Source organism: Mesoplodon mirus (assembly GCF_964341445.2).
Source record: "Mesoplodon mirus genome assembly, chromosome: 7".
In the NCBI taxonomy this organism is placed as follows: domain Eukaryota; kingdom Metazoa; phylum Chordata; class Mammalia; order Artiodactyla; family Ziphiidae; genus Mesoplodon; species Mesoplodon mirus.
Window position 1 is genome coordinate 101,380,375 of NC_138983.1, and position 25,520 is coordinate 101,405,894.

Below are 25,520 nucleotides of genomic sequence, written 5' to 3' on the forward strand. Positions count from 1 at the left end.
GCCGGGAGCAGGTTATGAAATGAATTCCCTCTAATGAGAATAGAGGGTAGTTTATACCTCACAGAACACTCCAGAGTTTACAGAGCCCGTTCACACATGCTACACTGATACTCGTCACAGCGTTGCTGAAGGCTGACGTTCCCATTAATGTGCCCATTTTGCAAGGGAGCCAGGTTGAGACTCAGAGAGGCGAGGCCCCCTGCTCGGCATCACGTGGCTGGTCAGACGTGGAGTCTGATTCAAACCCAGTCTTTAGTTGCCTGGTTCCTCCTTCCCAGGTGGCTCTAGGAATGAGCGTGAGAAGTTGGAGGCTGTAAAGCATGGCATGGACTCGGGAGCCGGACTGTGGCCTTCAAGTCCTGCCTCTGCCAGTTAATGGGCTTTGTGAACACAAGGAGGACACCATATTCTGTTTCCTTTTGTTCAGTCTGTATGCGGGGTGATGGTAGTCCCAACCTGATAGGATTGTTAGAAGTATTTTAATAAGTTAACATGTGTACAAGTGCTCAGATCATGCCTGGCACACGGCACAGGGGGATGAGCTGTGACGGTCCTCTCCTCTACCTACCACGGGGTGTTTTTTTTGTTTTCTTTTTTTTTTTTTTTTTTTTTTTTGCGGCACGCGGGCCTCTCACTGTTGTGGCCTCTCCCTTTGTGGAGCACAGGCTCCGGACGCGCAGGCTCAGCGGCCATGGCTCACGGGCCCAGCCGCTCCATGGCATGTGGGATCTTCCCAGACCGGGGCACGAACCCATGTCCCCTGCATCGGCAGGCGGACTCTCAACCACTGCGCCACCAGGTAAGCCCTCACGGGGTGTTTTAGCTTCAGCTTCCCTCGTGCGTCTCTGGGGAAGATAGTTGGTAATCTTTATGTGTGCATTTGTAAGCCTTGCCAGGCTCACTTAAACGCCAGTGTGGTTGTTATTAAGAGGAAATACAAGGGCTTCCTTGGTGGTGCAGTGGTTGAGAGTCTGCCTGCTGATGCAGGGGACACGTGTTCATGTCCCGGTCTGGGAAGATCCCACACGCCGCGGAGCGGCTGGGCCCGTAGCCATGGCCCCTGAGCCTGCGCGTCCGGAGCCTGTGCTCCGCACTAGGAGAGACCACAACAGTGAGAGGCATGCGTACCACAAAAAAAAAAAAAAAAAAAAGAGGAAATACAGGAATCGTGGGTGGGAGCACCACAGGCCGGCTCTATCTATGGCTGCTGTGAGCACCCTCTAAATCCATGGATCAGAGCCCCCTCAAGGGCCGGTCCCTCTCCAGGGGTCTAGGTCTACACGTGGGGTGCGGAAGGCTCTCCATCAAATGCAACGTTGGTAAGGGCCCGAAAGTAGCTGCCAGGCCTCGGCCTCCACAGAGCAGGTACCCGAGAGGCCGGGAAAGAGAGCTGGGCCCAGAACCCCCTCCCTCTCGGTCTGATGTGGCCAGACTGCTTGTTCTGAGTGGCCAGGACTTTCCCACCTCAAGGTGCACTGTGGGCCTTTGCCCTGTGATTTTTCAGATGTCAGGCCTCAGTACTCCCACAGGGACCCGTTTACTGGGGCATAAATGCCACGCAATCCGTAGACAGGACAAGAGCTAGCTTGTTTTGCTTTTCTTTTCTTTTTTTTTTGCAGTACGCGGGCCTCTCACTGTTGTGGCCTCTCCCGTTGTGGGGCGCAGGCTCCGGACGCACAGGCTCAGCGACCATGGCCCACGGGCCCAGCCGCTCTGCGGCATGTGGGATCTTCCCGAACCGGGGCACGAACCTGCGTCCTCTGCATCGGCAAGCGGACTCTCAACCACTGCACCACAAGGGAAGCCCCACTAGCTTATTCTGATAGATCAAAATGGAAGTGACAAGGAGAAGGGTGCAGTTTCTTTTCTTTTTTTAAAAATAAATTTATTTATTTTTGGTTGCGTTGGGTCTTTGTTGCGGTGCACAGGCTTATTGCAGCGCCTTCTCTTGTTGCAGAGCATGGGCTGTAAGTACACGGGCTTCAGTAGTTGTGGCACGAGGGACTCAGTAGTTGTGGCGCACGGGCTTAGATGCTCCGCGGCATGTGGGATCTTCCCCGACCAGGGCTCGAGCCCGTGTCCCCTGCACTGGCAGGTGGATTCCTAACCACTGTGCCACCAGGGAAGTCCTGGGTGCAATTTCTTTGTTCTCCTAAGGTAAGGTTGCCAGATTTAGGGGAGGAAAAAAGGATGTTCACTTAAAATAGGATTTCAGATAATGAATAATATTTTAGTGCAAATGTGTCCCATGCAATATTTGGGACACACACTAAAACGAAATTCTAAAATTCAAATTTAACTGGGTGTCCTTACTTTTTCTAGCAACCCCACCCGAAGAGAGTTCCTAAACTTCAGTCATTCATATACCACTTTCACTATTTTTCCCATGTCTCTTGGCTAGCCCCACTATAATTTCTTAGCATTTTTCGTAGAAGCAGCTCCCTTTTTAAACTTAAAAACGTGCATTAAATTAAAAATAACTGTTATAAGAGTAAATAGAGATTCAGTATCTTAAATAAAAATAATCCCTCCAAAAGAAGAAATACAGGAATTTCCCTGTTTACCATCAGACCAGGTTGCGGGCATCACACTAAAAAAAAAAAAAAAAAAAAAAAAAGATTGGGGGGAGGTGGTGGGCATGCCCAGGTAATGGAGTTCGGGCGTGCTGATATGGCCACCAGATGGCGCTCACAGCCTTTGGTCTTGGTTTGTGTCCTTGGAAATCTTGTCATTATTACTCTGGTAGAATTAACAGAACCGTCAAGGTCTCACAAGTTTTCTGACTCGTTTCATACACCATCATGGTTCAGAGTCTAGGACATTTGGGGCAGTTACACTTACTTTTTCCCTGGGGCACCTGAGACATTATTGGGGGGGGTCTATGCTAGAAGTTGCGGGGACACAGGCCACTCTGACCCCCACTCTCCCCAAGGCTATACTTTTGCATGTTTGTGCTTTGGAAACTTTGAGTGAAAAAATTCTTTCACATCTTACTTTTCTCTGTTGGGGGGAACTACAACTTTTCCATAAAAGGTCCTTGGAACACTGAAAGTGTTTGTAAGCTCTTCTCAGCTTAATGCTTTTATTTGCATGATACCAGAGATAGAACACACAGAGACAAACTTCCAGAAGGGAAAACATACGTTCCCCTCTAAGACTCCAGTGGTTTTGACAGATTGAAAATATTTCAATCTGAGTGTCAGAGTTTTAGGATTTCGGATTGCTGGAAAACTCCAAAGAGTCTTCAAACCTCTTTGATACTTTTACTATCAAAGTAAATATCCATATTGTTTGTAATGGCATAAATTCCAAGATGTTTAATGTCTGTTAAGCTGTGTAATAAAATGGGCACTGAATCATAAGAAAGTTAAGAGTGCTAGGAGGAGTGATTGTTTCAGGATGATAATTTGGCTTCTAATTAGCACAGGCGTATAAGAGCACATGGAGGTAAGAATTTTCTAGTGATATTGTAGCGGATCGAAGATCTCTGAGAGCAAATCATTATGCACACACCTTCGGGGACCAGGGAAAACACATAAAGTAATCAGAACCATAAATCAACCTGCCATGTGGCTTACACTTCTGGTGGAATGCTCTGCAGGCAGTAGAATACTTAAGAAACTAAAATGTCAGTGGATGAAACTCGATTTGAGTTCAAACCAATGGAGCCTCGGGTTCATATATGCCTTGCTATAAAATATTCTTCTTCAGTTATAAGTGAAGCTCCAGGGGTAGGGGTGGCAACAGCATGATGCATCAGTGTAATTATTTCTAGATAATTTCTTTGTAAAAAAACATTTTTTCCCCCAGATATCGGCAGCCACTTTAAATAAAACTCAAATTGGGACCGGCAGATATTCAAAGCTATGTGGAAATTATATAATATTCTATGTCAAATATATTTCAATTATTTAAAAAAAGGTATGTGGGGAATTCCCTGGCAGTCCAGTGGTTAGGACTCTGTGCTTCCACTGCTGGAGGCCTGGGTTTGATCCCTGGTCAGGGAACTAAGATCCTGCAAGCCGCGTGGTACGGCCAAAAAAAAAAAAAGGTATGTGGGAATAATTCAGCCTCGTCCATGTACCTGAAAAAGACATGTCATTTTCTCAGGAAAGCTCTGAAATGGGAGAATAACTGAAAGGAATATTTCAGCAAAATTGGGTTCAGTTCAAGAAAAAGATGCTCATTAATGTGTCAGCTACATGTCAAGGTAGCTGTTTGCACTAATAATTCCTACAGGACCTGTTACTTTCATTGTTTTTTGAAAACCAGGTTTGAAGGAGAGTCATGAGTTCATTTAAATATTAGAGCATGTATTTGTTGACTTGTTTATTCTGTCTCCCTCACTAGAGCATAACAGGGGGAAGGATCATGTCTGTCTTGTTCTCTGCTGAATTCTCAGAGCCTGGAAGAGGGCATGGCACAGGATAGGCCCCCCAAAATATTTCTTTGGATTAATGGACGGATGGATGAATAAAGAACAAACAAACAGCCACAGTCCTAACAGAGTTCTAGAAGGTTACTGGGCCCAACCTTTGCCTTCATGGAGCTTACAGTTTCCTGCTAGAATCTCCTAGGTTCACCATACACAATCTGTGTCCTTTCTAGAGCACCATTTCTAGGACTGAAACTGTGTACCTAGAATCGGTTACAGAAGGGAAAGACAGTAAACAGAGCACAAGAGAACAAAGGCCCCCAAGCACTGACTACGGTTTTTTTTTTTTTCTCTCTCTCTCTTTTTTTAAATGTTTATTTATTTATTTATACTTTTCTTATTAGTCACCCATTTTATACACATCAGTGTATACATGTAAATCCCAATCTCTCAATTCATCATACCACCATCCCCACCCCCTGCCGTTTTCCCCCCTTGGTGTCCATACGTTTGTTCTCTACATGTGTGTCTCCATTTCTGCTCTGCAAACTGGTTCATCTTTACCATTTTTCTAGGTTCCAAATATATGTGTTAATATATGATATTTGTTCTTCTCTTTCTGACTTACTTCACTCTGTATGGCAGTCTCTAGATGCATCCACGTCTCTACAAATAACCCAATTTTGTTCCTTTTCATGGCTGAGTAATATTCCATTGTACATATGTACCATTTCCTCTTTAACCATTCGTCTGTTGATGGGCATTTAGGTTGCTTCCATGATCTGGCTATTGTAAATAGTACTGCAATGAACATTGGGGTGCATGTGGCTTTTTGAATTATGGTTTTCTCTGGGTATATGCCCAGTAGTGGGATTGCTGGGTCCTATGGTAATTCTATTTTTAGTTTTTTAAGGAACCTCCATACTGTTCTCCATAGTGGCTGTATCAATTTACATTCCCACCAACAGTGCAAGACGGTCCCCTTTTCTCCACACCGTCTCCAGCATTTGTTGTTTGTAGATTTTCTGATGATGCCCATTCTAACTGGTGTGAGGTGATACCTCATTGTAGTTTTGATTTGCATTTCTCTAATAATTAATGATGTTGAGCAGCTTTTCATGTGCTTCTTGGCCAGCGGTATATCTTCTTTGGAGAAATGTCTATTTAGGTTTTCTGCCCATTTTTGGATTGGGTTGTTTGTTTTTTTTAATATTGAGCTGCATGAGCTGTTTATATATTTTGGAAATTAATCATTTGTCAGTTGCTTCCTTTGCAAATATTTTCTCCCATTCTGAGGGTTGTCTTTTCATCTTGTTTATGGTTTCCTTTGCTGTGCAAAAGCTTTGAAGTTTCATTAGGTCCCATTTGTTTATTTTGGTATTTATTTCCATTACTCTAGGAAGTGGATCAAAAAATATCTTGCTGTGATTTATGTCGAAGAGTGTTCTTCCTATGTTTTCCTCTAAGAATTTTAGAGTGTCTGGTCTTACATTTAGGTCTCTAATCCGTTTTGAGTTTATTTTTGTGTATGGCGTTAGGGAGTGTTCTAATTTCATTCTTTTACATGTAGCTGTCCAGTTTTCCCAGCACCACTTATTGAAGAGACTGTCTTTTCTCCACTGTATATCCTTGCCTCCTTTGTCATAGATTAGTTGACCATAGGTGTGTGGGTTTATCTCTGGGGTTTCTATCCAGTTCCATTGACCTATATTTCTGTTTTTGTGCCAGTACCATATTGTCTTGATTACTGTGGCTTTGTAGTATAGGCTGAACTTAGGGAGTCTGATTCCTCCATCTCCGTTTTTTCCCCTCAAGACTGATTTGGCTATTCGGGGTCTTTTGTGTCTCCACACAAATTTTAAGCTTTTTTGTTCCAGTTCTGTAAAAAATGCCATTGGTAATTTGATAGGGATTGCATTGAATCTGTAGATTGCTTTGGGTAGTATAGCCATTTTCATAATTTTGATTCTTCCAATCCAAGAACGTGGTATATCTCTCCATCTGTTGCTATCATCTTTAATTTCTTTCATCAGTGTCTTACAGTTTTCTGCATACAGGTCTTTGTCTCCCTAGGTAGGTTTATTCCTAGGTATTGTATTTTTTGGTTGCAGTGGTACATGGGAGTGTTTCCTTAATTTCTCTTTCAGATTTTTCATCATTAGTGTATAGGAATGCAAGAGATTTCTGTGCATTCATTTTGTGTCCTGCAACTTGACCAAGTTCACTGATTAGCTCTAGTAGTTTTCTGGTGCCATCTTTAGGATTCTCTCTGTATAGTATCCTGTCATCTGCAAACAGTGACAGTTTTACTTCTTCTTTTTCAATTTGGATTCCTTTTATTGCTTTTTCTTCACTGATTGCTGTGGCTAGGACTTCCAAAACTATGTTGAAGAATAGTAGTGAGAGTGGACATCCTTGTCTTGTTCCTGATCTTAGAGGAAATGCTTTCAGTTTTTCACCATTGAGAATGATGTTTGCTGTGGCTTTGTCATATATGGCCTTTACTATGGTGAAGTAGGTTCCCTCTATGCCCACTTTCTGGAGAGTTTTTATCATAAATCAGAGTTGAATTTTGTCAAAAGTGTCTTCTGCATCCATTGAGATGATCATATGGTTTTTCTTTTTCAATTTGTTAATATCGTGTATCACATTGATTGATTTGCATATATTGAAGAATCCTTGCCTCTCTGGGATAAATCCCACTTGATCATGGTGTATGATCCTTTTAATGTGTTGTTGGATTCTGTTTGCTAGTATTTTGTTGAAGATTTTTGCATCTATATTCATCAGTCATATTGGTCTGTAATTTTCTTTTTTTGTAGTATCTTTGTCTGGTTTTGGTATCAGGGTGATGGTGGCCTCAGAGAATGAGTTTGGGAGTGTTCCTTCCTCTGCAATTTTTTGGAAGAGTTTGAGAAGGATGGGTGTTAGCTCGTCTCTAAATGTTTGATAGAATTCACCTGTGAAGCCTTCTGGTCCTGGACTTCTGTTTGTTGGAAGATTTTTAATCACAGTTTCAATTCCATTACTTGTGATTGGTCTGTTCATATTTTCTATTTCTTCCTGGTTCAGTCTTGAAAGGTTATAACTTTCTAAGAATTTGTTCATGTCTTCTAGGTTGTCCATTTTATTGGCATAGAGTTGCTTGTAGTTGTCTCTTAGGATGCTTTGTATTTCTGCGGTGTCTGTTGTAACTTCTTTTTCCTTTCTAATTTTATTGATTTGAGTCCTCTCCCTCTTTTTCTTGATGAGTCTGGCTAATGGTTTATCAATTTTGTTTAACTTCTCAAAGAACCAGCTTTTAGTTTTATTGATCTTTGCTATTGGTTTCTTTGTTTCTATTTCATTTATTTCTGCTCTGATCTTTATGATTTCTTTCCTTCTGCTCACTTTGGGTTTTGTTTGTTCTTCTTTCTCTAGTTCCTTTAGGTGTAACGTTAGATTGTTTATTTGAGATTTTGCTTGTTTCTTGAGGTGGGCTTCTATAGCTATAAACTTCCCTCTAAATCTATGGGATGCTTTTGCTGCATCCCATAGGTTTTGGATCGTCGTGTTTTCATTGTCATTTGTCTCAAGGTATTTTTTGATTTCCTCTTTGATTTCTTCAGTGATCTCTTGGTTATTTAGTAACGTACTGTTTAGCCTCCGTGTGTTTGTGTTTTTTACAGGTTTTTCCCTGTAATTCATTTCTAATCTCATAGCGTTGTGGTCAGAAAAGATGCTTGATATGATTTTAATTTTCTTAAATTTCCTGAGGCTTGATTTTTGACCCAAGACGTGATCTATCCTGGAAAATGTTCCATGCGCACTTGAGAAGAAAGTGCAATCTGCTGTTTTTGGACGGAATGTCCTACAAATATCAATTAAATCTATCTGGTCTATTGTGTCATTTAAAGCTTGTGTTTCCTTATTAATTTTCTCTTTGGATGATCTGTCCATTGGTGTAAGTGAGGTGTTCAAGTCCCCCACTATTATTGTGTTACTGTTGATTTCCTCTTTTAGAGCTGTTAGCAGTTGCCTTATGTATTGAGGTGCTGCTATGCTGGGTGCATATATATTTATAATTGTTACATCTTCTTCTTGGATTGATCCCTTGATCATTACGTAGTGTCCTTCCTTGTCTCTTGTAACATTCTTTATTTTAAAGTCTAATTTATCTGATATGAGTATTGCTACTCCAGCTTTCCTTTGATTTCCATTTGCATGGAATATCTTTTTCCATCCCCTCACTTTCAGTCTGTATGTGTCCCTAGGTCTGAAGTGGGTCTCCTGTAGACAGCATATAGATGGTTCTTGTTTTTGTATCCTTTCAGCAACCCTGTGTCTTTTGGTTGGAGCATTTAATCCATTCGCGTTTAAGGTAATTATCGATATGTATGTTCCTATGACCATTTTCTTAATTGTTTTGGGTTTGTTTTTGTAGGTCCTTTTCTTCTCTTGTGTTTCCCACTTACAGAAGTTCCTTTAACATTTGTTGTAGAGCTGGTTTGGTGGTGCTCAATTCTCTTATCTTTTGCTTGTCTGTCAAGCTTTTGATTTCTCCATCGAATCTGAATGAGATCCTTGCTGGGTAGAGTAATCTTGGTTGTAGGTTCTTCCCTTTCATCACTTTAAGTATATCATGCCACTCCCTTCTGGCTTGTAGACTTTCTGCTGAGAAATCAGCTGGTAACCTTCTGGGAGTTCCCTTGTATGTTATTTGTCATTTTTCCCTTGCTGCTGTCAATAATTTTTCTTTAATTTTTGCCAAGTTGATTACTATGTGTCTCGGTGTGTTTCTCCTTGGGTTTCTCCTGTATGGGACTCTCTATGCTTCCTGGACTTGGGTGGCTATTTCCTTTCCGATGTTAGGGAAGTTTTTGACTATAATCTCTTCAATATCTTCTCGGGTCCTGTCTCTCTCTCTTCTCCTTCTGGGACCCGTATAATGTGAACGTTGTGTTTAATGTTGTCCCCGAGGTCTCTTAAGCTGTCTTCATTTCTTTTCATTCTTTTATCTTTATTCTGTTCCGCAGCAGTGAATTCCACCATTCTGTATTCCAGGTCACTTATCCGTTCTTTTGCCTCAGTTATTCTATTGATTCCTTCTAGTGTATTTTTTTTTCAGTTATTGTATTCTTCATCTCTGTTTGTTTGTTCTTGAATTCTTCTAGATCTTTGTTAAACGTTTCTTGCATCTTCTGGATCTTTGCCTCCATTCTTTTTCTGAGGTCCAGGATCATCTTCACTATCATTATTCTGAATTCTTTTTCTGGAAGATTGCCTCTCTCCATTTCATTTAGTTGTTTTTCTGGGGTTTTATCTTGTTCCTTCATCTGTTACATAGCCCCCTGCCTTTTCATCTTCGCTGTCTTTCTGTGGATATGGTTTTTGTTCCACAGGCTGCAGGATTGTAGTTCTTCTTGCTGCTGCTGTCTGCCCTCTGGTAGATGAGGCTATCTAAGAGGCTTGTGGAAGTTTCCTGATGGGAGGGACTGGTGCTGGGTAGAGCTGGCTCTTGCAATGGTGGGCAGAGCTCAGTAAAACTTTAATCTGCTTGTCTGCTGATGGGTGGGTTGGTTTCCCTCCCTGTTAGTTGTTTGGCCTGAGGTGACCCAACACTGGAGCCTACCCGGGCTCTTTGGTGGGGTTAATGGCATACTCTGGGAGGGCTCATGCCAAGGAATACTTCCCAGAACTTCTGCTGCCAGTGTACTTGTCCCTTGGTGAGCCACAGCTGCCCCCCGCCTCTGCAGGAGACCCTCCAACACTAGCAGGTAGGTCTGGTTCAGTCTCCTATGGGGGTCACTGCTCCTTCCCCTGCGTCCCAATGCACACACTACTTTGTGTGTGCCCTCCAAGAGTGGAATCGCTCTTTCCCCCAGTCCTGCCAAAGTCCTGCAATCAAATCCCACTAGCCTTCAAAGTCTGATTCTCTAGGAATTCCTCCTCCCATTGCCAGACCCCCAGGTTGGGAAGCCCGATGTTGAGCTCAGAACCTTCACTCCAGTGGGTGGACTTCTGTGGTATAAGTGTTCTCCAGTTTGTGAGTCACCCACCCAGCAGTTATGGGATTTGATTTTATGGGGATTGCGCCCCTCCTACTGTCTCTTTGCGCCTTCTCCCTTCTCCTTTGTCTTTGCATGTGGGGTATCTTTTTGGTGAGCTCCAGTGTCTTCCTGTCGATGATTGTTCAGCAGTTAGTTGTGATTCCAGTGTTCTCGAAAGAGGGAGTGAGAACATGTCCTTCTACTCCACCATGTTGAACCAAATCTGACTACGGTTTTAAGCAGAATTATGCACTGAGGCCAAAATTCATCAATGACCAATTGCTTTTTTATCAACTTTGTTGAGATATAATTTATGAACAAGATCAGTGGCCAATTTTAAAGTAGTTCTTTAAAACTTAAATTTTTTTTTTTTTTTTTTTTTTTTTTTGGATTTAGTTTCAGGAGGAAGGAAGTTGACTGGTAAATCCAAATATTCTGGGTGGAGAATTTTTGGTGAAATTCCCTGTAAATGAACCAGCAGCTGCCTTCAGGGTTTGATAAAGGCCTCAGTGTTTGGAACACTGTGGGGTTCCTTCTCCCCATCTCCAGCTCTTTCTGGCTGGGTCCGGGTGGGTGTGAGAAGTGGTCACTGAAGCGACAGGAGTTGGGCAGAAATGCAAAGTGGGTGTGAAAGCATGAGGTGTACAAGGTGGCAGAGCTGAGCCCAAATCACATCACTGCCTCTCACTTGCTGTGCAAGCTGTAACAAGCTCCTGGGCATCTCTGAGCGTGCCTCAGTCTCCTCATCTGTAGAATGGCATCTGCCAGAAGACTGAGGTTTAAATAGCTAATGAGGGGACTTCCCTCATGGTGCAGTGGTTAAGAATCTGCCTGCCAATGCAGGGGACACGAGTTCGAGCCCTGGTCCAGGAAGATCCCACATGCTGTGGAGAAACTATGCCCGTGGGCCACAACTACTGAGCCTGCACTCTAGAGTCCGTGAGCCACAGCTACTGAAGCCCTCATGCTGCAACTACTGAAGCCCACGTGCCTAGAGCCCATGCTCTGCAGCAAGAGAAGCCACTGAAATGAGAAGCCCACGCACCGCAGTGAAGAGTAGCCCCTACTCACTGCAACTAGAGAAAGCCCGTGCACAGCAACGGAGACCCAATGCAGCCATAAATAAATACATTAAATAAGTAAATAAATAAATAAATAAGCTAATGCACCCAAAGCACCTGCACCGGGGCCTGAACATGGTAGGCACTTAATCAAATCTAATATTGTTCTTACAAGGCTAGAAACTTGCCAACCCTCCACTCCCTGGATCTGCACTCTTCATCATGCTGTGCTGACTGCCCATTTCTAACTACCCAGGTGGCTCCCCCCAGGCTCTACCTGAGAGCTGTCACCCTGTGTTGTGACCCCAAGGCCCCGACCCACTTGTCTCTGAGCCCTACCTGGTTTTTCAAGCTCTGGATCTCTCTCTGTTGGGCATCGTCCTCTTCATGCAGAACCTGAAACTTGGGCGGGATCACCCTCTCCTTCTGCCTGGAGGTGGCTGTTTCCAACAGCTTCTGCCTCAGGTTGGCCACTTGGTTCTGCAGGCTTGCTATCACGGTGTCTTTGTATTTAGATTCAAGTTCAAAATCGGAGAGACGGCTGACTTCTTTTCCCAGCAGCAGAATTATTTCATCCTGGGTGGAGGACAGATGGGAAATTTACTAGGTGTGGGTCTGGATGTAAGGCTGAGCCCATTTAAAGAAAGACAGGAAAAATATGGTATCATTCTTTGGGAAGGTGAGGGCAGGCAGGGAGGGAAAAAGCAGACTTTCAAGGCTATCTCTGTCACTTCGAAAATCTCATAGAGACAAGAATTGGGTTAAAATGAGGTAATTGTATATAGACTCCTGTAATGGATGTCTGTACCTCACAGGTACGGAAACTTTCCTTTCCCCGAGAATTAGACTTTCATATTAAGAACAACCATCCCACTTGGGAACATTTGTTGCTAGAAAGTTTACTTAGAATGATTTCATTTATAATATACAGCCTAGCACACTGGGGACCTAGGAAAGGTACTTAGGAAAACAACATTCTGTATGACCACTTTCTGCCTATAATGAGGGTTATTTGTTTTAACTTAAAACATTCTGAACTATTTGTTTTCCCTTTCCTCTCTTCTAATATTTCCTGCCTCTTTTGGCTATTCATGTATGAATTTTTTCCAGGTAACTCAATCTGGAAAGTAAATGAGACAGGAATACTGATTTATTTGCATGGGCTCATGTAAACTTTCGGCTGGAAAAACAAAATTGCTGGTAGACTGTACCCACAGGTATAATTAACCCTGTCCTCCATCTCTCCAGTGAAAAAGCTCTGCAGCCAAAGAATTGGTTAGGTTTTCCAAAAAAGGAAAAAAAAATTCCCCCAAACTTCTCACCAGACATTATCAATAAAATGTCAGAAAAACTGAAGAAGAAGAAGAAGAAGAAAAAATTCCCCAGAGGCCTTTTCCAAAGCAGTCACGGGAGGAGGTAAACGGGCAATTTCTGGGCCAGCTCATTCCCAGGAGAGCCGTCCAGTCAGCCTCACGACCTGCTAGCTCCGTGACCTGGGGCAGGACAGGGTCTCGCTCATGAGAAAGCCTGTCTGACATTGCCAGCTGCTGCCAGGGGCCTTCCTTTGGGTCCTTGTGAAAGTTGGTGGCAAAACTTCAAGAGAGAGCATCAGACATATTCCCTACTCCTGGGCAGTTTCCCCTGTTTCACCCTGTTATGATCAGCCAGGTGCTTATTCATTTCTCATGCAACAAACATTCATCGGGCAGCAACTAAGTGCCAGGCCCCGTGCCAGTGCTGGAATATAAGAAGTTTGCAGAGGGCAGTGGACAGCTGTGGGTTCTGCTTTCCTGGTGAGGGTCCCCTTGCCCTTCTGGAGGGAGCGTTCCTCCTTCCATGGGGTCTGGGTAGGATTGTCAGTCATGTGCCCTGCTCCTTCCTGTCCCGCCTCCCCATGTGCATGTGGCCCAAGCTGGTCAATCAGAGATTTCACACATCGATTACAGAGGGAGAGCATCTTGCCTTCTTTTGGATCATAAACTTTAAATATGTAGGCTTGTTTGCCTGAGTTTGTCTTTTCTGACACACAAAGCCAGCCTCATGTAGAAAGCCAGACTCTGAGGGAAACAGAGGGGAGAGGTTGGTAGTGGGGAGGTGTTCTGATGACATTATTCAAGCTCCTGGATCTAGCCATACCTGAAGCTAGTGGCCCTTTAAATTTTCCAATAAGTTGAGCTAATCGATGCTCCCCCTCAAGCTAATTTGTTTATTGTCACTTGAAGGAGTCCTGGCAAGTCAGGGTATAAACGACTTATAAAGAGAAAGAATTATTTCTATTATAAATAGAAAAAATGATAAATGGCTTATAAACATTTTCTATAAATAGAAAAAATTATAGTGGTTGCACTATATTTCCGAGTTAAAATTGAGGCAGGTTGAAAAATGGCAACAAATACTTTGCAGTTTTGCCATCCAGTCTATTTCCCCACCCTCTAGTCTGGGCTGGCCCCGTGACTTGCTTTAACCAATGGAATGGAGTGGAAGTGATGCTGCATGATCTCCAGGCAAGTTCTTACAGGCTGTGCAGCTTCTGCTCTGGCCCCCTGGGAACCCCGAGACCACCGTGCTGTGATGAAAAACCACATGCACAAAGGGGCGCACCAGTCCAGGCGTCCTGGCTGAGGCCCTAGATGTGGGAAGGAGGCCAATGGAGACCGACCACCAAACTGGCCAAGCCAGCGGCTGACTGAGGCCGCATGAGTGAGGCCAGAGGACGCGAGCAAAGGAACCTTCCAGGTCAACCCATAGATTCTGGGGAATAATGAATTGCTGTTGGAAGCCGCTAAGTTTTGGGATGGCTTGTTACACAGCGATAAATACAGAATCTGAGTGTGGCTTCTCGCCTTTCTGCAACATTTTTCAGAGTCTGGTCCCAGGATGCCTGGTTGGAACCCCCTGCCTCCTGAAGGTTTGGATTTCCGTGTCTGACAAGAACCCCAGGTAGGTCTGCTCCTCACAAACTCTGAGAATTGCTGCAGGAGCAGGCCCTGGCCCTGAAGGAAAGCGAGATATTATAGACTGCTTCTTTTAGAGTAACTTTCGAGTCGTGTCTAAGTGGGGAGAAATTGACCTGGGCCCTTCCCAGGATGGCTTGAATCCACCTGTTCTGCTCGCATCCCTGCTTTAAACCTCTCTGGTTCTTTAACGAGTCTCTTGGCCCAGGCCTCCCTGACTTCAGGGCTCAATTCCTCCTGCTAGGAACGTGTTTTTGCGTCACTGTCCCATCACTGAAGGTTGACCAAGTGATTACTGTGTGGGAGTTAGAAGTACCCGCTGAGAAGCTAACCAGACCTCGCTTTGAATCCTAACACTGCTCCTTGCATTGGGCAGCCGTGAACACATCACTGAACCTCTCTGAGCTTCAGTTTCCTCATCTGCAAAGTGAGGGTGATAAAATCTATTTTGAAGATGGTGAAGATTAACGAGGTAATAAATGTCAAGTGCACAGGACATGGCCCAGCACACAGTAGGTGCTCAGTACCTTGTAGTTGTAGATGTTATTTGGGATAAAATGAGCAGTGGCCAAACCTGGCTGAATGTCTTGGGAGGAAGAGGTGGTTTCTTGGAAGTAGGAAAAAGGGACGGTCCTTGAGACACAGAGAACAAGAGGCAGTGGCAATCTCTCCATGGTCCCTCTTGCTGCTGTAGCTCTGTGCTTCCCCGAGACCCCTCACCTTATCATACTGGGCCAGGTCCTGGTCCACAAAAATTTCTCTGTAGGGCTCTGCCCCAGGAATTTCCTCGGCCACTGATTGTTCCGACAGTTCCGCCGCGTTGGTCCACACTAACACACAAGATCAACAGAGAATGCAGAGGAGACTGTGAGTTTCCCCAAAGTCTTAAAAAATATTTTCAGATTAACCTTCACATTCATGAGACTTATGCACTGAAAGCATTACAGGAGGACAGGAAAGGGTAAGAGCTGCCTCATTTCTCTTCCCCAGCATTAACTGCACTGATGCACTGTGGTGTGTCTCTTTCCAGACATTTTTCTATGCCGCATAAGAGGTGATGACCTTGGGCAAGTCATTTGCTCTTTCTAAGCCTTCGTTTCCACATCCATAATTTAGGATCACTGATAGTCTCCGCTATAAAGGGCTATCTGGAGATTAAATAGAATAATGATATAGAGCCGGGGTTGGCAAACTATGGCCCTGCGGCCAAATCTGGCCTTCTGCCTATTTTTGTAAATAAAGTTTTATTGCAACACAGCCACAGTGATTGATTTACATATTATTTATGGCTGCTTCCCAGCTACAAAGGCAGAGCTGACTAGTTGCAGCACAGACCATGTGACCCACAAATCCTAAAGTATTTACTATCTGGCTCTTTACAGGAAAAGTTTGCTGACCCCTCATGTAGATCATTTAGCACTAAACATTAGCTATATATTTTTTATTGCAGTCATATCTTTTCAAAAAACAAAAATGCATTTACATGTCAGAGATTCTTATCCAGCTTACTTTTCAGCTAACAATATGAAAAACATCTTCCCATGTCAGTATTTGAAGCTGTACTGGGTCCTTTTCAAGGGTAGCATTGTGGTCCATTGTCCAAGTGTGCCAAACGTGTTTAACTAGGATCCACTTGATAGACATTTAAGCTTTCCTAATTTTTTTCTTATTTACCCCAATATTACAAGGCCTGTTTATATGACTTTCGGGGAGTATGGCATTGTGTTTGGGGGCCCCACTCTGTATCACATCAGACATCTCGCAATTCACTCACATCAACACTGAATGGTGTAGAAACCATTTTCTTGGTGTAGAAACGTTTGTAAAGATTTCTATAATTCTACTTGTGAAACCACTTGGGCCCAAGCAGCGTATTTTAAATTTCCAAGTGACTATGGTTTCTGGACAGTCACTGCACATTCTTATCTTCCTGTGAAGTGAGAAGCTGAACAAATTGTTTTCAGTGGTGATGAAACTTTAATGAGTATTAACATTAATGATGAATGAAGCATGCACTGTCATGTTTGTGGACATTCATCATTTATTCATTTTGCTTCTGCCTTTTTTATTTATGCATTTTAGAATCAAAGATTCCTGCCCCCCAGCCAGGTCTCAAACCTGTTTGTGGACCCCAGAACCTCTAGTGGACATAGCTGATGGCCTGTGGTGCCCGGAGAATGCACAGCCTTGCGTGTTGAATGAGCAGCCCTGGCCACAGTGTTTCCTGGGGCACGAGGAACACAAGGGCCTGGAACTTCAGCAGCTGCCCATTTTCTCTCCCTCCACCTCCCCAACTAGGTCCATGATTAGAAAACTTTTATTTGAAGCTCACTGCCCCCATCTGACTCTCTTGGATCCTGAGCAGCTAAGTCCTAACTGACTATAGCAGCAGTGCCTGATAGAGAAATAAAGGGAGCTACAGAATGCAATTTTCAATTTTCTAGTAGTCGCATTAAAAAGGTAAAAAGGAGAGATGAATTTTTTAATGATCAATTTGATTTAACCCAATACATTAAAAAAACATCATTTCAACACGTAATCGACAAAAAATATGGAGATATTTTATATTCTTTTTCTTCGAGGCATGAAGCCTTTGAAATCTGGGGTTTATTTTACACTGATTGTGTATCTCAATTTGGAAACTGAATTTTCAGGAGGAAGACTTGATCTGTTTTCAGATTCCTCAAGAAATCGGCTCCCACTGGAGGAAGGTACTGCCTGGCCTGTGTCCCCAGGGAGGGCCACGGGGTCTGACCCTAACTGGGCCCCTGTCCAGTCTCAGCTTAGAGTTCTGGCATCTGATGCCACCTCTAGGGGTGACTCTGGCTGCCTCTGCAACCCTGTTGTGGCTGTCTTGAGGGACCCTTCCCCGCAAGATGATGGCCGGAGGGGGGACTTCATCAAACTTACAGAACAGGCTGATCGATGGGGTCCCTTTATTAGGGAAGGTGTGCTTACCGAAAGTCTTTGTGGGGCTAGAATTTGCTCTGAGACTCGCTTTCCTTACACCCAGGCAGGGAGGTGCTGGAGCAGTTACCCCTCACCTGCCCCAAACTTCTTTACCGGCTACTGTTATTTATCAGAAAGAACCTAAGGGCCATGTATGACCAAACCGGCTTAACTCTAGCTGCCCGATCCTTCGGAGGTCCCAGTGGGGAGAAGCCCCAGGGAGGGTCGGGAGGGCTGGGGCGGTGGGAAGGCGGATATGGGGACGCAGTCACTTTAAGAATTTTCGGGCATGAGCTGTTGGCCAAAGGGCAGGGAAGTTACTTTAAGATTTTAACAACCCCCAGCTGTCCTGGTGCGCTCCAATAATCACCAGTCTGCAGCAGGGGCAGTATGTGTGCACCTTAACTGTGTCTTTCAGACATTGTAAGTTGTAAATAAAAGTTAAATAACAATCATGGTTAGGTAATAACTTAATTTTTAAATTTTAATATTTAAAATTTAAATATTAAAATTATTAAAATATTAAAATTTAAATATTAAAATATTAAATATTTTAATATTTACTGAATGTTCGCTATGCACCTGGCGCTGTGCTCAGCACTTACAGGCAGGATACGATTTCGTCTTCATAACAACCCAGTGAGATAGGCATTATTATTCCCATCTCCATTTTATACGTGAGAGGTATGAGGCACAGAGACGTCAAGTCACCTGCTCAAGGACACACAGCTGGTAAGTGGTAGAGTCAAGGGATGAACCTAAGTTTGTTGGATTCAGAGCCTATGCTTTTAACCAATATGCAGTCAATGTATTGAAGTGGGAAGATGTTTATGACATATTATTGAATTTTAAAAATCGGGTAGGGAATTCCTTGGCAGTCCAGTGATTAGGATTCTGTGCTTCCACTGAAGGGGGCACAGGTTCCATCCCTGGCTGGGGAACAAAGATCCTGCAAGCTGAGCGGCACGGCCAAAAAAAGAAAAAAAAGTTTACCTATGTTAGGTTCATATGATCCCATTATTGTGAAAAAATATATATATATATATATGAATCAAGATGCTATTTTAATAAGTCACTCCACATATTTTCTTTTCTCAGTAATTCTTCCCCACCTCCCATGAGCTCTTGCCATTAAGATTTGGCCTTGGAGCTGACGTTTTATTGCCTTGTGGTACAGGAAGGATGAGTATTAACTAGAACAGGGTGAGTTTTCCCCCAGGCAAAATGACGTTGTGATTTTTGACAACGTCTGGAGACATTTTTGAGAACCACAGTTAGGGGTGGTGGTGGTGGTGTTGCTACTGGTATCTCTGGTGGGTAGGAGTCAGGGATGCTGCTAAACACTCTACAGTGGACAGGACAGATCCTTCAACAAGGAGTTATGCGACCCACCTGTCACTGTGCCAAGATTGAGAAACCCTGACCTGATCTGCAGTAAATAAATCCTTGGCTTTGGGTTTTCAAATAGAATTTTTCAAGTCTAAAGCAAGGTGACAGTCTAACAGTAAACCAATTTAATTGGAAGAGCCCAGCTTTGCTAAGAGAGGAAAGAGCTTTCTCGGAACCCTTAAAAAGAGGTGTTTTCTGTCAAGAGACAGCATGGAGGACTGGAGCACAGAGTTTTCTCTGAAGCGTGGAGTAGAGAGGCCCAGACAGAAAGGAACTCCCCATGACACGGGAAGATGAAAGTCCTTTTCTGAGGATGGCGAGAGTGTCAGGGAAACGAGGGCAAACGTTTGGAAACATGAGACCTGGCTGAGAGGCTGAGGAGATAGAGCCCAGGTAGATGTGAGGGACTCTAAGCCATACGACTCATCCTTCATTTCTCCAGGGGGAATCCAAGTCCTTCAGAGAAGCCCCAAGTTCAGCATGGCACTGGAGAAACCGGTGATTACAGTGGAAAAATTTAAATGGCGGAGTGAAAAAAAGAAAAGAAACAGCCCATGTGCCATGTGTCCAAAGGACACATTAAAAAAAAAAAACCCAAAAACCCTGTATATATGTTCATAAGACAGAACATGATGCATACAACAAAATGAATGAATCTCAGAAATACTATGCTGAGTGAAAAAAGCCTTCCACAAAGGAACATGTACTACATGGTTCTGTGTACTTGAGATTCTAGAACAGGAATATCTAATCCATGGCGGGAAAAGAATTCAGAAGAGTGGGTGCCTCTGGGGCCTGGGGCTGGGAATTGACTGGGGAGGGACATGAGGGAACTTTCTGGGGTGATGGTAATGTTCTATATCTTGATAGGAATTTGGGTTACATAGTTGTGCACATTCAAGATCTACACCTTTCAGGGTGTGGTAGCCAGTCTCCAAGATGGCCCCACTGATTCTTGTCTCCTGGTATTCAGACCCTTGCATCATCCTCTCCAATACTGGATGGACTTTATATTAGTTAGCTGGGGCTGCCATAACAAAACACCACAGGAGGTCTTAACAAAAGAAATTCATTTTCTCACAGTTCTGGAGGCTGGAAGTCCAAGATCAAGGTGTGGGCAGGGTTAGGCCTCTCTCCTTGGCTTGCAGACGGCCACCTTCCTGCTGTGTCCTCACATGCCCTTTTCTCTGTGCACGTGCATCCCTGGCGTCTCTCTCTCTCTTCTTACAAGGACACCAGCCCTTGGATTAGGGCCCACCCAATCATCTCATTTGAACTTACTCATCTATTTCAATACACTATCTCCAAATATGGTCACATTCTGTGATATTGGGATTGAGGCCTCAGCATATGCATTTTGGGGGAATGCAATTCAGTCCGTAACAAAGCTTCTCTATGTAACCAAGGATATTGCAGAAATGACACAGTTTGATTCCTGAGGTTAGATCATAAAAGACATTGCAGCTTCTGCCTCACTCGCTAAGACCACTTGTCTGGAGGAGCTGGCAGCTTGAGGATGCTCAAGCAACGTATGGAGAGGTGCACTTAGTGAAGAACTGAGGCCTCTTACCAAAAGCCATGGGAGTGACCCATCCTGGAGGTGAGTCCTCCAGCCCCAGACAAGCCCCCAGAGGACCACAGCCCAGCCACCACCATTACTGCCACCTCATGGACAAGCCTGAGCAAGAATCCCCCAGCTAAGCCATTCCCAACTTCCTGCCTCAGAGAAGCTATGAGATAATAAATGTTTACTGTTGTTTTAGGCCATTACATCCTGCAGTAATTTGTTATGCAACAATAAGTAGCAAATACAGGTTTGGGCACCAGGAGTGGTGGAAAATTTAACAAAAACCCTACAATGTGGAGTGGTTTGGGATGGAACAGTGGCCAGAAGCTGGAGGACTTTGGCCAAGAGTCTTTGAGAAAGCCTGAATAGTCTTAGTAGAAGCCCGATGGCCTTTGAGGAGGCAGTGAGGGAAGGGTTCCAGGAAAGTGAGGAAAATGTTACTGGGGTTAAGGGATCCTTGTTAGGTGGTGGCAGAAGGTTTCCTAACACGTTGCCTGTGGTCATGAGGAAGGTAGAAAATGTTTGTGATGAGGCTAAGTGGTCAAGCTAAAGAGAGTCCCAGACAGAGTCTTGGAAGGTGCTGCCTGGTTACTTCTTGCTACTTATAGTGAAATGTGAGGGGGAGAGACAGTTAAAGGAAGGGCTGTTAAATCAGGGCAATGTTCTGGGCTTGAAAATTCCCTGCCTCTCCAGGTGGCAAATGAAATGTAAGAAACAGGTTCTGGGCAAAGATCAAGTCAAGGGCACTCTCAAGAAAACACAGTCCAGAGAAGAAGCTGAGGGTGTGGTTGTAAAATCCTTTGTTAAGAATACAGATCCAGGGCAGTGTCCAAGAGAACCCTTCGGTCAAAGAACTGGGCTTCTAAGAAGCTTCTGTCCTTTGTCAGTCTTTGCAGAAGCCCATGGTGGAAGGGCTTGTGACAGAAAAGTCTGTGGGCGTGGTTTTTGCCTGATAGGATGAACCCCAATAAGAAGCACTGCCAACTCAGACTGGCAGAGACCCACAAAAGTCAAAGAAGCGTCTGGACCCCCAAGCTTCTACAGGCAGGAAGCAGGCTATAAAACTATGCAGCCACATCCATGGGACACCTTTCATAGGAAAGGGAGGACGACTCAGAAGGCGGAACTCACGGACCAGGGGCAGAGCCAAGAGCCCTGGAAAGTCATTTCTGGGCAAGAGTTGGACTGAAGCCCAGTCAAGGAACTGCCGATATTTTCCCAGCTGGACTTCAGAACTGCTTTGGGCCAGGGACTCCTGTGTGTTTCCTGTTTTTCTTCTTTTGGAACAAGAGGAGTGTATGTAGCAGTGATGCTATGTCTGTCCCACCAATATGTGCTGGGTGTGTGAGGGACAGACCCTTTGTTCAGAGGTCTTCAGATTTCTGGAAGTAGTACTTGATGAGCTGAACATAAGGTACTACACCCATGAGCCCCATCTGTACCTGGACTTGATTTAGACGAGATTCTGGAATTTGAGCCGATGCTGTTACTGGGGTGAGATTTTGGGGGGCCTCGGGAGAGAGGAGGAGGAGTGTGAATCATTGAGGACCCGAGGGCAGGCTGTGGTAGCCGGCCTCCAAGATGACTGCTGATAATCCCCGCCTCCTGGTCTTCAGGCCCATGTGTAGTCTTCTCCCACACTGGAGGGTGACTCCCTGGGTAACCATCAGGATATTGCAACAATGACAGAGCATGACTTCTGAGGCTTAGTCACAAGAGATGTTGCCATTTCCATCTTGTCCTCCAGGATCACTTGCTCAGGAGGAGCAGCTGCCGTGTCATGAGAACGCTCGAGCCACTCTCTGGGGAGGCCCATGTGGTGAGGAACCGGGGCCTCCTGTTGACACCCATGTGAGCACCCGTGTTCGAAGTGGATCCTCTGGCCCAGGTCAAGCCTTCAGATGACTGCAGCCTTACGAGGGACCCTGAGCCACAGCCGTCCTGCTAAGCTGCTGCCAAATTCCTGACCCACAGAAACCGTATAGATGATAACACATGTTTGATTTTGCTTTAGGCTACTACGTTTGGGGAGAATTCGTTATGCAATCATGATAACTAATACACATTCTGTGTTCATTTTACATGAAGGAGACAAAAAATGTTGAGTTCTAGTTAATGGTATATGTGCTAAAACATTTAGGGGGAGGACTACAGATGTGTGCAATTTATTTTGAAATGCATCCAAAAAATAAGATGGATTAATGCAGGACAAGAAGGATGGGTAGACAGAAATGTAATAAAGAGTACAGCAAAGTGTTAGCGGTAGAATTAGGAGGAGAGCTGTCTCTGTAGAATTCTTTTTGCTTTGCTGTAGGTTTGAACGTTTTCACATTAAAATGCTGGGGGGGGGGCTTCCCTGGTGGCGCAGTGGTTGAGAGTCTGCCTGCCAATGCAGGGGACACAGGTACGAACCCTGGTCTGGGAAGATCCCACATGCCACGGAGCAGCTGGACCCGTGAGCCACAACTACTGAGCCTGCGCGGCTGGAACTTGTGCTCCGCAACAAGAGAGGCCGCGATGGTTAGAGGCCCGCGCACTGCGATGAAGAGTGGCCCCTGCTCGCCGCAGCTGGAGAAAGCCCTCGCACAGAAGTGAAGACCCAACACAGCCATAAATAAATAAATTAATTAATTAAATTAAAAAAAAATGCTGGGGGGAAGTGGCTGAGTAATTTCTTAACTTGGGTGGTTGGTACATGAGCGTTCCTTAGATGATGATGATGATGATGTAAACTGCAGAGATACCTTTCATTTGCTCCTTAGTCTGTTTATTTCAGGATAATAACTATTATTTGAATGGCTGAGGGAAGTGACTAGGTGAGTGGTCCTGAGTGAGACCAGGGAAGGGTGTGGAGGCATCGAGAGACCTGGGGACTCAGAGGGGTCTGGGGCTGGGACACAGAAAACAGAGAATGGGACCTTCACACCAGTGGCCACAGAAGAAACCTGGGAATCATGCCAGGGACTAAGTCGACCCAGCTACTCTGCCAGTAAGGCTGACAAGGCCAAGAGGATGGTGACAGACAGGAAGTCTCCTCCCCAAGTGCCATGAGGCCTTCTGGGGGGGAGGGGGGGAGAAGGAAACCCTGATGGCTGTGTGTCCCCAAAGTGACCAGGCTGTGAGTGACAGTCACTGAGATAACCAGCCTTAAATTTGACTGAAAAGCGTTATTTTGATTAGATTGAATACATAACCTCCGGAGAAGTAATTTTCTCCATAAGCCTCAGTCTCCTCTTACCTGTAAAATGGTAATAAAATATTTAAAAACCTCCTAAGGCAAGAGGGATTTCAGTTACCAATATGTCTGTACATCTGAGTTGAAGTATATAAATTTAGATTCTGATACACATTCATATATATTCATATATATGTACAAACACACACACACACACACACACACACACACACACTCACCACAGAGGTACTGACGTGTGCAGATGGGCAGAGCACAGTCTTGGAGGAGTTTGTACCAAAAAGTCAACAGGGAGAATTCTGGTGATAAGGGTGACAGCTTATCTTTTACTGTTTTCTAACTTTCTGCTTATCCCAATTTTTTCACATTTGATTATGTTCTACTTCAGAACCAGAGAACATAAGCAAAAGCCAGAGAAAGACAAATATCATACCATATTGCTTATATGTGGAATCTAAAAAAAGGTACAAATGAACTTATCTACAAAACAGAGATAGAGCTACAGATGTAGAAAATAAACTTATGGTTACCAGGAATAAGAGGGGGGAGGGATAAATTGGAAGAGAGGGATTGACATACACAATACTATACATAAAAGAGATAACTAAGAAGGACCTACTGGATAGCACAGGGAACTCTCCTCAATACTCTGTAATGGTCTATATGGGAAAAGAATCTAAAAAAGAGTGGATACATGTATATGTTGAACAGATTCAGTGCGCTGCATACCTGAAACTAACACAACACTGTAAATCAACTGCACCTCAATAAAAATTTTTAAAAAAGGGGAAAGCAGAAACTGAGACCCATCCTCCTAGCAAAAGCCCCTCCCCTAAGCCGCCAAGGAAGCACCCATGTGTACCTTGCCTGATGATGGGAACGCTGTGGGCGGCTCTGTCCACCTTGAAGGAGAACATCTCCTTGCTGGCACTCACGGGCCGCCTGTGGGAGGCTGGTGGGACCATGGGGGGCTTGGGAGACCCCTGCGACCAGCTCCTCTGCACTGGCGCTGGCCAGATGCCCGGGTAGAAGGGGGTCTGTGTTGGTGAGGGTGACTGGTTCAGTTGCTGGGTGGCCCAAGGTGGCTGTGGCCTTGGCCAAGGTGCTGGGCCCCTCACCCATGGGAAGGAGACCTGCAGGGGCAGACAAGAGGGTCAGGGGAGGTTACGAGCAGCTGGGGTGGTCTTCACCTTTCTGTCCCGGCGACATAATTGCTGCCCTAGATTTCGGCGTATAAGTCACTTCTCCCAAGAATCCCTCCCAGACTCTCCCCAAATTCGGGATGGTGGTCCCCACCATGGGTCACCTTGCACACTATCACACCACCATTTATTGGGTGCAGCCTTCGTGCCAGGCACCCAGTCAAGAGATTCACATGCATTACCTCATTTAATACCCCTGATGCTCTGTGATGAGCCCGAGGCTGAGCAAGACCTAGTGACTTTCCCAGGACCACAGATTTGGCAGTGAGCGTCTGAGCTGGTACAACGCCACCTCTGAGCTCTGAGAGGCTGACAGCTTTTTGTCTACCTTGCTCAGCACCGTATCCTCAGCTCCTAGAATAAACCCTTGGCACATACACAGTAGGTCCTTAAATACTGGTTGAAAGAATGAATGAACACATCTCCGAGATTCAAGCCCAGCTCTCCAGGACACACACATCCACACTGTGTGTCTCCCTGGCACTCCCATTCCACCTGTTCCCCGAAGCCGAGAGCTCTGGGGTGGCAGGCACCCCAACTGGCTCGAAACCCAGCTGGCTCATTAGCCTGTGATCCTCAACATCTGCCACATCTGATTCTTGGCAGACGCGCCATAAATATCTATCGAGGGAACCTTTTTTCATCTGACCCGGCGGAAGATGTCTGTAGCTACTTTCATTAGAGAGCACATCAAAATCCATCTACACCGGGAGAAGCAAATGCTGAGAGGTGCTGACACCTGGCTTTTTCTTGGTTAATGCTGTTGTGGCCATCCCTCCCCGAGCCTAGTGGTTAAACCGT

General features: G+C 44.7%; 1 protein-coding gene and 1 pseudogene across 2 annotated transcripts in view; both read right to left on the reverse strand.

The window, feature by feature from the left end:
- The window catches only part of LOC309808912 (centrosomal protein of 78 kDa-like), an 823,590-nt pseudogene that overhangs the window by 254,959 nt on the left and 543,111 nt on the right, over positions 1 to 25,520 (reverse strand). The window lies entirely within an intron of this gene.
- LOC309808092 (forkhead-associated domain-containing protein 1-like) overlaps positions 1 to 25,520 on the reverse strand; it is a gene marked incomplete at its 5' end in the record, with an annotated part of 101,393 nt that overhangs the window by 40,837 nt on the left and 35,036 nt on the right. The window contains 3 exons of the mRNA XM_082628094.1: positions 11,805 to 12,041; positions 15,140 to 15,249; positions 24,380 to 24,650. Of these exons, the coding sequence (XP_082484220.1) occupies positions 11,805 to 12,041; positions 15,140 to 15,249; positions 24,380 to 24,650 (618 nt within the window). The remainder of the gene's footprint in view (positions 1 to 11,804; positions 12,042 to 15,139; positions 15,250 to 24,379; positions 24,651 to 25,520) is intronic.